At 39.5% G+C, this 15,721-nt stretch overlaps 1 protein-coding gene and 1 pseudogene across 2 annotated transcripts in view; one reads left to right on the forward strand and one right to left on the reverse strand.

Moving 5' to 3' along the window:
• VPS41 (VPS41 subunit of HOPS complex) overlaps positions 1 to 15,721 on the reverse strand; it is a 188,684-nt gene that overhangs the window by 160,268 nt on the left and 12,695 nt on the right. The window contains exon 2 of the mRNA XM_082661461.1: positions 15,309 to 15,347. Coding sequence (XP_082517587.1) covers positions 15,309 to 15,347 — 39 coding nt within the window. The remainder of the gene's footprint in view (positions 1 to 15,308; positions 15,348 to 15,721) is intronic.
• On the forward strand, positions 12,980 to 13,865 carry LOC309827684 (large ribosomal subunit protein uL22-like; annotated as a pseudogene). Its single transcript has 2 exons — positions 12,980 to 12,987; positions 13,341 to 13,865. The product of its transcript is annotated as a large ribosomal subunit protein uL22-like (transcript).

Genomic DNA, 15,721 nt, shown 5'->3' on the forward strand with positions numbered 1-15,721 from the left:
TTGGTCCTAAACAGAGCCCATTGGTTCTGTTTCTCTACTGAACCCTGACTAATACACAGCTCTTGCCAAGCCAGAGAGAGCTGGCCTGGGCTGCTGGCCCCCTTCCCCCAAATCAACCCTGAAGATTGTATAAAAATGATAGGAAGGAGGGATTCCAGAATATCCCTGAGTGAGAAACCATGGAAGCAAGTGAAATCATCTAGAAGGGGGAGCTGTTTAGACCTGATGCTTACCTCTCCCCCACAATGCCTAACTTGGAGGTTTTGCTGCTCCATTCACTACAGAAATCAGCAGGAACAGCCGAGCCCTTGCAGGGGTGAGGACTGACCTGCATTCACTCCTCTGTCTTCTAGCCTTCCGCCACCAAGTGGAGATTACCTCCTCCCAGGGCTGCTTCCCTGTAGATTTACCTCAAGGGCACTTTACAAAGGCTCAGAAGACTCTCAGAAACTCCCACACTGAAACATATTTTTCGAGGACATATCCAAATAGAAAGCAAAAATCTAGCAGATGCTGTAAGAGATATGAGAAATAAGAATGATCAAAAAATCTTGGTAAAGGGCTTCCCTGGTGGTGCAGTGGTTGAGAGTCCGCCTGCCAATGCAGGGGACAGGGGCTCGAGCCCTGGTCCGGGAAGATCCCACATGTCGTGGAGCAACTAAGCCCGTGCGCCATAACTACTGAGCCCGCGTGCCACGACTACTGAAGCCCGCGTGCCTAGATGCCATGCTCCGCAACAAGAGAAATCACCGCAATGAGAAGCCCGTGCACTGCAACGAAGAGTAGCCCCCGCTCGCCGCAACTAGAGAAAGCCTGCGCGCAGCAATGAAGACCCAACGCAGCCAAAAAAATAAAATAAATCTTTTTTAAAAATTAATAAAAAATCTTGGTAAAGTTCACTAATGTCATTTGTTAACAAAGGACAGGGGAAGAAAGGAGAGAAAGTTATTCAAAAACGTACTGGAATTCAAAATCAAGTGGGCAGTCACAAAATAAGCTAAAATAAAGTTTTCTTACGCCAGTTGTACCATACACAGTCCTCATACACTGGACAAGTTACTTAAAACCTCAGTTACCTCATCTTTTGTGAAAGGAGGATGATGATATGTATCTTATAGGATTGTTGTGAGAATTAAATGTAATAAATGTATGTAAAGCACAAAGCACAGCATCACCTAAGTATCCAGTGAATGTCAGTTACTAAAAATATTACCATTATTTGTATTATAGCCCCCAAGTTTAAACGGTATAATTCGTATCTTCCCTTTGGAGTTTATTTCCAGACATAAAATTGAGCAAACATTAATTATTTCTAATCTATTTCCCTCTTTGTTTTATACTACTTACAAAAAAACGAAGATATATTACTTTTGAGTTTGTCACATCATTTCAAAAATGTTTTCAAACATATCTAAATGTGAATCTTGTTATTAAGAAAGTTAAAGGAAATGCTACAGTCCCGTTCTTATTAAGCCAATAGTCTCTCCTGGATGCTTGACCAAAAGTAGCCCATCACAGGCCAAGTATCTCAAAAATGCCCAACCACTGATAGAAACGATGAAAACAGACTAAAATCTTAAGCTTTAGCGGAGGTTTCCCCACTCCCATCTCTTTGATACTATTTTGAGAGATTTATTTAATCCACTGAGGTCTTTGGAGAAGAGAGTCATATTCTAAAGAATTATGATTACACGGATGCCTGTGAATCACTATATTTAAAAATGGTGGGATTTCCCTGGTGGTGCAGTGGTTAAGAATCACCTGCCAATGCAGGGGACGCGGGTTCGATCCCTGGTCCGGGAAGATCCCACATGCCGCAAAGCAACTAAGCCCGTGCGCCACACCTACTGAAGCCCGCATGCCTAGAGCCCGTGCTCCGCAACAAGAGAACCCTCCGCAATGAGAAGCCTGCACACTGCAATGAAGAGAATCTCCCTGCTCACCGCAACTAGAGAAAGCCCGTGCTCAGCAACGAAGACCCAACGCAGCCAGAAAAAAAAAAAAAAAAAAAAAAATGGTTGTACTCAAACTGAAATAGCTCACAGATGAAAAGAAATCTATGTGTTATTTAGATTTGTTATAGCATTTCTGGAGTCTGCAGAGAAAAAACTGCCTTAAAGCCTTGACAGGGTAGTATCAGGCCCTAACTGTTAAGTAGAATTACCATTTAAACAACATCCTTGAGCAATTATCAGAAAAGACACACATAAGTTTTTATAAATATAGCTCCCAGTATTAGCAATTTTGTTACAACTATTTTCTGTATGTTCTCCTTTGCTGGATGTATTTTACTCCTAAAACCCTAAGAATAAAGACTAATGAAAAGTGCTAAGGGACCAAGATTATACAATCACATTATTTACTGTATTAGTTTGCTATTGCTGCTGTAACAAATCACCATAAACTCACTGGCTTGAAACAACACAAATTTGTTATTTTACAATCCAATACAGATCTCATTGGGCTAAAATCAAGATGGTAGCAGGCTGCCTTCTTCTGGAGGCTCTAGGGGAGAATCTGGTTCCTTGTCCTTTCCAGCTTCTAGAGGCCACGTGCATTCTTTGGCTGTGGGTCCCCTCCTCCCTCCGCCACCTACAAAGCCAGCAAGAGCAGGTCGGGTCCTGTTTCACACCACATTACTCTGACCTTCTCAACCTCCACCTTCCACCTGTAAAGACGACACTGTGACTTGTGACTACACTGGTCCCACCTGGATAATCCAAGATAACCTCCCTATCTTAAAGTCAGCTGATTAGCAACCTTAATTCCATCTGCAACCTTAATTTCCTTTTCCATGTCACATAACATATTCACAGCTTCCAGGGATCAGGATGAAGACATCCATGGGGGACCATTATTCTACGTATCTGCCTATTACTGAGAATAATATATCAGTCAGAGAGGATAAAAATGATGGTGGGCTATGGAGCTGGATTCCCCAAGCTGAACCCCAAACTAGAAGAGTTCTCATTGCTTGCCCCTAAATTAAATCATGATCCTTTTGAGGACACGGGGTGGGATAAAACTGTTCTCAGCTTGAGTCAGGAGGCCAGGGGTGGTCACTGGTGCATGTTTTTGACAAAGGGACCTCTCAAAGGTCCCTTTGGTTTCACCATCTTCAAAATAAGCATACAATGCCAGCTTCCTATCATTGTTGTGAAGAGCAATTCATTTGTTCACTCACAAGTAGCTCTGCTAGTGAGAACCTGGTTACAGGGTCCCTGGCTTCTTGAAAGTACCTGGCATAGAACTGGACAAAAATAACAAAACGGCAGTAGCAGCAGCATACTTACTGAATACGTTTTAATGACAAAGTGCTAAACGACTATCATCTCCTTTAACAGTCACTGAACATTCTAGATACCAACATCTTGTAATACACAGTACAAGAATTTCTGCAAGCATCTGAGACATTTTGCCAACCCAATCTCCCCTGAGTCCATTCCAGTCAGGTCCCACCACCAACTCCACCAGTATGAGCCACCACGACTGCTCTTGTAAGGAGCACACCAATGGCCTCATTACAGATCCAAGGGTAAAGCCCTAGACCTCATCTTATTCCTCCTCCCAGCAGTATTTGGTATAACTGACGACACTCTTCCTCCTGAGATGCATTCCTCCCTTGGCCTCTGGGTCACTGCTTTCTAGTGGTTCTCTTCCTACGTCACTGGTTACTCCTTCTCACTCCCCTTTGAAGATTTCTCTTCATCTACCAGACCTCTAAAACGTTAGAGTACACCTTGGTCCAGACATCAGGCTTCTTATGTATCTGTCCTCAGGCCCTAAATGATCTCATCCAGTTTCATGGCTTTAAACACCATCCAAATGCTGATTCACAAATTCTTTTTTTTTTTTTTTTTGCGGTACGCAGGCCTCTCACTGTTGTGGCCTCTCCCGTTGCGGAGCACAAGCTCCGGACACGCAGGCTCAGCAGCCATGGCTCACGGGCCCAGCCACTGCGCGGCATGTGGGATCCTCCCGGACCGGGGCACGAACCCGTGTCCCCTGCATCGGCAGGCGGACTCTCAACCACTGTGCCACCAGGGAAGCCCTGATGCACAAATTCTTATCTTCAGTCCAGACCTGCACTCGTCTTTTTTATCCAATGACCGACTTGACATTTCCACTTGGATGGCTAATTGACATCTCCAACTTAAGATACCCCAAATGGAATTTCTGATATACCCACCCCGCCCAACTACCACCATCACCAGCAACTCACCCTGAGCACCAAAACCAGTTCCAGCTAGTGTCTTCCCCTATCTCAATTAACATACTCCATCATCCTAGTTGCTCATGCTTGATTCCTCTCTTTCACTTACACGTCCACCTCCTAGTCAACAAATCCATTGGCTCTACTTCAAAAAATGCCCCAAATCTTCATCACCTCTATCCAGAGTTTTGCCAAAGCCTCCTAACTGGTCTCACTGCTTCCTACTTGCCACCACCTTCCTGACTTTTTTCAAACATCATCCAAAGGGATCTTACCAAACAATGATCCTCCAGTGGCTTCCCACCTTACGCACGGTAAAAACCAAAGTCCATAAGCTGACTTACAGGCTCCAGTTCTTGACCACTCATTACTTCTCAGACATGATTTCCTATTACTCTGCTGCAGCCCTGCTCGTATCCTCGAAGACCTCTAGCAGGACCCCAACTGAAGGTACTGTATTTGCTCTTCCTTTCACCTATGAGATCTTTCCCCTGGATATTTACTTATATGTCATCTTATTAGAAAGCCCTCCCCTACTGTCCAGGATAAAAGAGCATCCCTCAGCCCACTCCACAGTCCTCTTACCCAATGTCATTTTACTTTTATCCATAACATGTATTACCGCCTGATATATATGTTTTTGTTTACTGTCTGCCTCCTTTATCAAATGCTGGTGTATCCTCGCACCCAAAACATAATAGTATCCAATAAATATCTGTTGTATAAATAAAATAATCAGTCCACCTTGGGCTGTCTAAAATAATTTTCCTCCTATGTAAATTATAAATTTCTCCTAGTGAAACTGTAAATTCTGTTCAAATATATGTCATACCAGGAAAAGTCACGTTCATTTTCTCAATCTCGAACCAGCAGCAGAAATACAGTTTCACAAATCTTGCATCCGGAAAGTTTCTACTAAGTTTCCAAATATATCACTTTTATAATATATGCTTCACAGAGAATGTTTATCCTTGCCTGAATGATGCAATAATCAGCAGAACCTGTTAATATTAATAGCTCATTAAATGAAAAAGCAAAATTTTAATCCAAGGGCTATTTGGAAGAATACAATATTATAACTCCATGCTCCCTTTCTCTCACCAATCAATTTCATAACAAGGTACATTACCATTTTAGTTACCAGTTGCTATAAATTTGTTTATTAAAATTAATAGATATAAAGAACCAATTTAAGTTTCAATAAATGATTCACAATGTTCTACCTGCCAGGTAAAATAAATTATTTTTCTGTGATGCATTTCCTGATTTAAAAAACCTATCTCCTGATTTCTCACAATGACTGGTTTTCATTTTAACAAAACTGAAAAAGAATTCTCCTTGTGGCAGATGCACCGAGAAGGTACATTTTAAAATTAATTCCTCATTCAACATAAACTGTGTATAGGTTTGTTTTAAATAGGTTCAGCTATTTGTCAGTCTTCTTGGTTTAGTAAAATTAATATATCTAACATATTCAAAACCTCCTAATTGTGATATTTGCAAGAACTAAGCCAGATCTGAGTGGACATCACTTAGGAGGCATGCTTATAAATAATGGCAACAAAAATTATAAAGACAGAAGTGACAGTAACTAACCCTCTGTTATTACATGCCATGGCCCAGGCACAGGTCATGTAATTCACATGCAATTCAAAGGAACACACCATAGGCAGAATAAGCCTTTGTTTATCTATTCAGTTGCATTCATGAATAACTAAAGGTCACTGGAATCCTTACCTGGTAGAAAGCAGACTTCACTACACACCAGTTTCCGTTCGGTGCTCTTCTCTTTCCTTGCCAACCCTCTTTAGCCTGATGGCTTTCCCCTTGTTATTCTCCTCTTTGCTGTGCAAGTTTAATCTTGAAAGGTTAGGCTAACACTTTGATGCTTCTACTGCAAAGTTCTTTGTACAACCCACTAAACTCCTCTACAAAGGTGGCATATACTTCTAAATAAACAGTACACTGAGAATCTATCCAAAACAGCGTTTTAAAAAAATACATATCTCTATGAAGCAGAACTGCTTCAGTTTCCAGCTCTATGAAAGTTTTCCACAGCACATTGTACCTGGTCCACAAATAGGAAAGGTCTTATGGAAGATGATGACATTTCTATATTGTTTTTGCCTCAATTTCCTCTCCCTATGTCACTGATTCTACTCAGAAATAAACCTCTGCTATGTCAAATCACTACAATTTTGGAACTGTTTATTACTTCAGCATCCTGCCTAATATAGTACTTAAAAGGACTGTGGTCCATATTAAATGAAATAATCCATGTAAAGCAATGAGCACAACACATGGAAATAAGTGAACCTGATAAAATGACGTAACTGATAATTCTTCATGATCTAAATATTGTCTTCCATTAAAATGTATATTATAAGAACAAAATGAATCAGATGTTGGAATTATCTGGCAAGGATTTTAAAGCATCCATCATAAAAGTGCTTCAACAAGCAATTATAAATTCTCCTGAAACAAATGGAACAATAGAATATTTCAGCAAAGAAATTAGTCATTTAAAAAATGGAAACTTTAGAATTAGAAAATACGATACCCAAAAGAAATAACTCACTGGATGGGCTCAGCAGTAGAGATGACAAGGACAAAACCAATGAACTTAGGGATCTATCAATGGAATTTACCCAATCTGAACAACAAAGAGAAAACAGACTGGAGAAAATGAACCATCTCAGGGACCTGTGGAACAATAACAAAAGGGGTAATATTCACATTATCAAAGTCCCAGAAGGAGAAGATAGAGGAACTGAGAATATTCGAAGAAATGATGGCTGAAAATTGTCCAAATTCGGTGAAGGACATAAACCTACAGATTCAATTAGCTAAACAAATTCCAAAGAAGAGAAATCAAAGAAGACCACTCCAAGAGACACCCTAATTAAAATTCTAAAAACTAAAGTAAAAAAAAATCTTGCAAGCAGCCAGGGAAACATGACACATTACTTATGGGAGAGTACCAATTCAAATGACAACAGATTTCTCATTTGAAATGACAGAGGCCAGAAGGAAGTGGCATATATTTTCTCAAGTTCTAAAACAAAAGAACTGTCAACTACAAAAGCTATACCTGGTAAAAATATCCCTTAAGAATGAAAGGGAAATAAAGAAATTCTCAGATGAAGAAAAACTAAGAGGATTTGTGGCTTGCAAATCTATCCCTAAAGAACAGGCTAAAGGAATTTTTCTAAACAGGAAGGAACAGAAGATAGAAGAAAACTGAAGAAGGCTTAGAACTTTAAAAAGAACATAAAAATGGGTGATAATGGGGTAAACATAGCAGATTATCCCTCTTTTCATGAGTTTCTTAAATCATATTTGATAGTTGAATTAAAAAGTTTAATACCAACTGATGTGGTGCTCAATGAACAAAGTTAATATTTAAGACAAGTGTATTTTAAAAATGGGAATGGTAAAGGGACATAAAAGTAAGGTTTCTATATGTGACAAGAAGTAGTAAAATGTCCTGGATATCAGTAGACTGTGACCAGTTTTGTATGCATATTTTAACACCTACAGCAACCATTAAGAAAACCATACAAAGTAATGTACTCAAAACCACTATAAATCAATCAATATGGAATCTCAGAAAAATGTTCAAGCAACTCACAGAAAGGGAAGAAAAGGGAAACAAGAGAACTGAAAAACAGAAAACAAACAGAAAAAAACCCAGCAGACTGAAACCCTGATATGTCAATAATTCCCTTACATGTGAATGGTCTAACCACGCCAATGAAAAGAGTAGCAGAGTAGGAAAAAGTCAATCTCAAAAGGTAAACACACAGTACAGTTCCATCCATATAATACGTCTGAAATGACAAATGTATAGAGATGGAGAACAGAAAAGTGGTTGCCAGGTGGTGGAGGAGGGGGAGGGAGTGGCTGTGACTTAAAAGGGAACTTATTTTTCATCTTATGATGAAACTGTTCTGTATCTTGACAGCACTGGTGGTCACAGGAATCTTCACATGTGATAAAAGTGTACAGAATCAAACACACACACACACAAATGAATGCATATAAAACTGATGGAATCTGAATAAGGTCTGGTCTGTAGATTGCATCAATATGCATCACATATCATATCATGTCCTGGTTGTGATGTACTAGAGTTACCCAAGATGTTACCCTTTGGGAACTAGGTGACGGGTATAAAGAAACTCTCTGTATTATTTCTTACAATGGCATGTGAATCTACGATTATCTCAAAATTTTAAACTTTTAAAAAACTCAAGAAAAAAATGCTTATTAGAGTAAAAACAATTTTGGTTTTATATAAAATCTTGGATAAAATAAAGAGGGCAAGAAATAAACCAAACTTTTTCCCTAACTCCCTGTTTGAGTTTGAGGTAGGGAAGGAAGGACATGCAGTTTTATTTTGGGTTCCACAGCTTTGCAACCCAAAAGTTCTGTAGTACGTACAGACATTAACAAGTTTTGTTTAAAAGTAATAATTGTATTGTTTTGCTAAGTATATAAGTAATGCATATGTTATGAAAAATTTAGAAAAATGAAGGCAGATTATGATAAGAGTCACATGACCCAGTGATGATGTGGCCTTGTAGTCCTTCTTTCTATGATCATATGTGGACTTTGGAGGGTGAAGAGAAACTGGATTATTCTCTAAATCAGGAATCAGCAAACTACAGCCCACAGCCAAATCCAGCCAGATGCCTGTTTTTGTACAACCCACAAAGAAGGGTTTTTACATGTTCATATGCTTACATACCTTCATAATATCCTCAGTATTGCCTCTTTGATTGCAAAGCTTTAAGTACTTACTATCTAAACATTTACAAAAAGAGCTTGCCAATCACCCCCCACCTCTAAACTGCATTTTTGTCAAAAGCTTTTTTAAATTAAAAAGATAATGCAATTCCTTATTTCTAGATATTTAGCCTGTTCTCAAATTTTTATAATATAAAAAGTTGTAATGCACATTCTTGTGGCTAAATTTGTGCACACAGAGATGAATGTACTTTTCAAAGGGGATATAACTTATAACTAACATTATTTTATAAATATGTCATACGTATGTATATAATTATTTATAAATGTTTTAATTATTTTGTAAATAAATAACATTTATTTTATGACAAAACAGGAATTTTATTAGGTTATTAATGTCATATATACATTAGCTAGACAATCCTCTCTTCTCCAGAACAGAAAGCTAGTTCAAAGATTCTAAAATTGACGTCTTATCCTACTAGTTGAATAAGCCAAACTCTGTAACATCATCCAAAGTATCATTTTATACATAGGAAGAAGTTCTAAGGAAGGTTTTTTTTTTAAGGCCTGTCTAATTCTATAAAGGTGCATAGAGGAAGAGTCTGGCATAAAATTACAGAGGTCAAGGTGAAGTTGAAGGTAGCGTAAGGTGAGAAGACCAGAACTTGCAGTCAGCTTGCTGGGTTCTAATCGATTGACAAGCCAGGTGACCCTGGGCAACTTAACTAAACACTCTTACGTCTGTTTCTTCATCTGTAAAACAGAAGCAGTCATCATGGCCAAGTCATAGGGCCGATTAACACACGTAAGCACTGTTTCCTACGTTGAACGTGCTTGTTTTTGTAATGAGCCTCATTATCCAAATAGATGCCCAATACTGTGCTCATTCCACAATACCATCTTTGCTCCAAAGAGAGCGCAGAACCTTCCTCTATAAGCAGTAACTTGTAGGATTTTAAAATTAAAATCCCAGATATTAGCTTGCTCACTTGCGTGTGTGTGTGTAAAAGTTTATTGCTTGTTTCAGCCAGAACAAAGCCATTAATAAAAGGGGTCACCAGTGAAGTAAAAAGTACCACCTTTGAGGAAAAAAAACTGAATACAGAGATATCAAATTTTAGGCTTAGAATGTCTTTTGCCTTTAACTACCTAATCATGGGGTTTACTCTGTTTCCCACCATACAGAACTAGATACTTTGGTAATCTTCTTGGACCACACCACCCTGCCCCATCCAGCTCATCTCTCACATACCAGCCTATACTTCCTGTTCACTGAACTTGAGAAGTATTTCCTCTCTGCCTTCTGCTACTGCTTAGCCCAAGCCCCTATACCCCATCTCTAATGGGGGCTTCCACTGGAAACTTCCTGCCACGGGTCTCTCCGGACAGTTCATCTGTCACCAGCCCCTATCCTCACCCCTGACAATCAAGACTTTGGCTGCCTCCCCTCTGCCGCCCACCCCCATGTCCACAGGGTCAAGTCCAAACTGCCAGGTTCGACACATCAGGAGCTTCACATCCGCACCCTAGTTTCCTTGTCTAACCTCGTCTCCCCAACTTCCTCCTGCATGCCGGCCACACAGAGCTCATCACAGCTGGCTGAACGTGCATGCATTTTCATGACTTGGCCTCGGCACATACATTCCCTCCTTCCCAGAGACGTGCCCAGCCTCTCTGCCCAGACTCATCCTCCATAACAGCTCCTGAAGACTCCTAATGAAGCCATTCCTGACTAAACACCCACTCCCTCTGTATTCCCAGAGCACTCTGCTATCACCTACATGATAGCAGCCATCATCCCTGAAAACTGAAAACATCTCAGAGCTTCAAAACGGGAATGAAATCCTTTCGAAGACAACATATTTCTTTGTTAAGCTTTCCAAGACACCATCTAAGAAATAGTCTGGCTCACCATTTCAAGGTGGAATGAACAGTAGACTGTATATTAAAAACAAAAAATCCTAGACATGAGGGCCAGTTTAGTTATCCTTCAAATTTGCCATAATTAAGTATTAACATGAATACAAGACCCCTAACTATGCAGCTTATTAAATAACATTACTTACCATCTTGGTCGTAATCTGGTTTTGAATTTCTACTTTAAGTATAAAGAACAAGTCAACATTCTTAAAGTTTGACATCCTGACATAAACACCACTTTTGTTATTTTAATTATACTCCACACCTCAAATGCATTTCCTTTGGCTGCAGTTTTCAAGATTAGTGGAAAACATAACGTATAATTTTGAGCACTCTGTTCTTTTCTCAAACACAGTAAAATAAGAACTTTGAAGAAAACACAGGAGGAAGCTTCACAACATTGTATTTGGCAATGATTTCTTGGATGTGACACTAAGAGCACAGGAAACAAAAGTGAAAATAGATTAACTGGACTACATCAAAAGTGAAAATTTCTACGTATCAAAAGATACACTCAACAGAGTGAAAAAGTAACCTATGGAATGGGAGAAAATATATGTAATTCATATAACTAAAAAGGGATACACATAGATAAATATATATTCTCTATATATTCTTTTTTCCTTTATATAGAATACACAGATAAAGGGAAATCACTTATAACTCTACAGACCTTTACCTACCTAGCTAGCTAGCTATCCACCTATCCATCCTATCCACAGGTTGTTGAGTTGTATCTGTATCTATCTGATAAGGGGTTAATATCCAGGTATCTATCTGATATCCATATCTACACCTGATAAAGGGTTAACATCCAGAATATATAAAGAACTCCTCAACTCAACAGAAAAGCAAACAACTCGATTAGAAAATGGACAAAGGACTTGAACAGATATATCTCTGTAGATACACAAATGGCCAATGAGCATACGAAAAGACGCTTAACATCACTAATTATTAGGAAAATGTAAATCAAACCACAGTAAGATATCACCTCACACCGTCAGGATAGCTACTATCAAAAAACAAAAAGGAAAATAAGTGTTAGTGGAGAAAAGTTCCAGAAACACGTTGCCCAACAATGTGAATATCTTTAATGATACTGAACTGTATACTTCAAAATGGTTAAGATGGTACATTTTATGTTATGTATGTTTTACCACAACTAAAAATTTTTAAATTAAAAATTAACTAAAAGTTTAAAAAATAACTTCAGAATAACCTAACACTATGGTTTGCCTGTAACGTGAAAGCCCAATTTATATGAAATGCAGCATTTCGTAAAGTGATAGAAAAATAAATTGTTATATTACATGGTTAAAAACACTTGAGTACTGTTGTTCACAAAAATGGAGATCACCTGAGCATCTGAATAAACAAGAGGTATATGTACATAAAGGAAATGCCTGCCCTGAGAAAGCTTAATTAACAGTTACAAAAGCTAAGGGGAAGAAGAGATAGAGGAAGAAAAGGAAGAATAAAGATTCTCGGGCCACCAAGTGGTGCCTCAATACCAATACCAATCCAAGGTTAGCAGTAACTCCCATTTTTCATATGAGGAAACTGAAGAATACAAGGGTTGAGTGCTATGCCCAAGGTCACACAGCAAGTATGAAGCACAGCTGAGATATGAACCTGAGGTACCATCCTGAGAAGGCACCAGGGCTGGAAGGCAAAATGACCAAAAGAGCCCAGAGTCTGGGGACTAGAATCTGAACCCATTTCTCCCATGAAACAGCTACAACCTTAGATGGTCAGGTTCCTTTTTGGGTCTCAGTTTCCTCAACATTCATGTATCTTTTCCTTCCATTTCTTTCTTGAGTGTGGTCAACTCTTATTCCTTCACTTCCTACTTTTTTGATTCATTTCTGTTCTGAGATTGTAAATTCCTGGTTTAAGATAGTTTTTCACATCTGCAAAGGCTTGTTTAAAGATATTCAACTCATGATGGAGTGTTATGTCGGTGTTCTCTTGGAAAATTTTTGATTCTCACCTTGTTTTTTTCCTATAGTAGTTTTATACAGATGCTACCTGCTGTTTCAGATCATTTTAAAATGTCTTATATTTTCCTGGACAGCACCAACAGGTGCTCCCATGGAGAGGTGAGGTATTTGGGTGTTTTACTAGGTTTCTTAGTTACACTGGTAAATGAAGGACGTTTTCTTTAATAAGTGGCATCTTTTTTTTGGTGATGGGGAGAGAAGAATAGGTAAATCTCTTGACTCTATGATATTGTTTGTTTCTGGGCACCCTGAATTTCCCTGCTTTTGCCTCTTCCCTTCACCACCAGGCCTCCAGGGGATGCCTCCCCCTTCTCTCAAGAAGCAGTCCCACCCCAATGCTGTACGGCCAGTGTTTCATGCATTTTCAAACGCCTTTCTTTAAATTTTCTGCTTTTCCAGTAAGCGGCCTGAGGTGACCTCTTTAAAAATGGTTCGCTATCCACTTGGCCCAGAAAAACCCCACAAAATCATGCAAGAGGTTCAAATCTTCATGTTCACTTTAAGAACACTCGTGAAACTGCCCAGACCATTAAGGGTACGCATATCCAAAAGCCACCAAGTATCTGAAGGATGTTACTTTACAGAAGCAATGTGTGCCAACCTGTCCTTACAATGGTGGAGTTGGTAGGTGTGCCCAGGCCAAACAGTGGGGCTGGATGCAGGGTCAGTGGCCCAAAAAGAGTGCTGTATTCTTACTGCACATGCTCAAAACTGCAGAGAGTCATGCTGAACTTAACGGCTTAGATGTAGATTCTCTGGTCACTGAGCACAGCCAGGTGAACAAATTCCCCGCAGTGTGGCACAGGACTTCCAGAGCTCAAGGTCGGATCAAGCCATACATGAGCTCTCCCGGCCACACTGAGATGATCCTTACTGAAAAAGAACAGATTGTTCCTAAACCAGAAGAGGAGGTTGCACAGAAGAAAAAGATATCCCAGAAAAAACTGAAGAAACAAAAACCTACGGCCTGGGAATAAATGTCACTAAAAACAATAAATGCAAATAAAAGTAAAAAAAAAAAAAATTTTCCAGCACAGTCGCTGCTCAGATCCACCCGTCTCAGACCTGTTCTCACAACCTCCCCACTCAGGATGGGGCATGATTTATGATTTCCCTGTTTTCTGCCACCGCTGGGGCTCAGCTACTCTCCCCTCATTCCCATCCATCTGACCCTCAGCTCCAGTCAATCCAGAGCTTAGAGTACTCCCTGTTTCCTAACTATGCTGGAGACAGGGGTTATGCGTGCTTTTGTTTGCTTTCCTTCTGGATCCGTTTAGCATCTGAAGGATGTGGGGAAAGATTTAGTTGTAGGTGGCTGCCAACATTTTCCTTATCTCTGAAATGAAATTCCTGGACAGGGCTCTGACACTGCAGGATTCTGAACCAGTGATTCTGAGAACACGGGCTTCTCAGTTAAGTAGAACTTTCCAAAAATAAAAATGGTGCTGGTCTGAAATGCTTTCAATGCTTCATTAAAAATTCACAACTATTATATCCTATCTATAAGGAAATTCAGTAACACCTTACCAGGAGCTTTGAAGAGAGTATCAGAGATCCTTAGTAGTGAAAATGTGAGGAACCACAACTCTACAGCCAAACTACAAATGCACGATGGCATGATATGTAAGGTATTCTCTAGAAGAATATGTATGTCCCCCCTCCCCGCCAAAAGCAAAGAAGATAATAATTATAACATCAATCCAAATGGAATAGATCATATTAAATATCACATTGGTGTGGATTTCCAAAAGGTTACCATAAATACTTTTATATTGCTCTGAGTCAAAGGAAATACTAAAAGGAAAAAAGTAATTATTGTTATTAGTCCATCTATAAAACTAATAAACTAATGAATCAGTGTTATGCTTAAACTTATTTTTTATGCATAGCCTTGAGAAATTTTTTTAAAGCCCTCCTTTATATATTACTTTTTTCTCCTTAAATTCAATCGTTAACACAACTTAGCTCCCCAACAGCTTTTAAGGTAGTTACTTCCCTTTTTATTTTGTGAAATAAATGAGCATTTCAATGATTCAGAAACTATACCAATGAGCACGCCATATTCATTAAAAGAAAGAATAAGTACTGCAGACCCGACAGTGGCTATTTTCAAAAATAGGTTTTTAAGTGTCAAGATTGGTTTGTAAAACTTTGCATCAATTTCACCACTGCCAACATGCTTCAGGTTAAAATACTGTTCAAATTGAGGAAAAAACTTTGTGTTCCTTTTCCTGTTTATTTTCCAAGCCAATCCATTTAATAGTTTTAAAGATGACCGGCATGTCCTTCCCCAAGGTTTAATCACCTATGGCCCTACTTTACCACGCCAAGTTCCGGGGAATGTTGCATTTAGCAAGGCATGACCAGCGCAAGATGCTGGCTTACCTAGAAATTCCCAGGTTCCTGAATCCCCACCTTACCTCAGACTCATCTGTAGATTCTTCAAGAGACCCCGTTTCCTACAAAGCAGAGAGCGGGGAAAACGGTCAGAACACGTGACAAAAGGAGAAAAAATATTTTCAAGGAACAAGAGTCATCATGTCCCCACCACCAATACCCACGTGCCCTTTTTTGGAGGTAATTTGCAACTCTAGTTTAAAGAACTCCACATGGTCCGACTCTCGCAGGCCTCCTACAAACACCTTCTTCATACCCCACAGGGTACCCTGAGATGGTCGCTCTGGGGCCACATGGATCCACCGCTCCCAGTGACCTCCCTTGACTGGTCAGCAGGTTAACAAATGACCCCAGGAATTCCCCATGGGAGGACCCAGAAGGCTTTTCCTTCGCTAAAGATGGAAATCAGTCTGGCAAAGCAGCCTTACTGATCTCA

Source organism: Grampus griseus (assembly GCF_964374135.1).
Source record: "Grampus griseus genome assembly, chromosome: 9".
Lineage (NCBI taxonomy): Eukaryota > Metazoa > Chordata > Mammalia > Artiodactyla > Delphinidae > Grampus > Grampus griseus.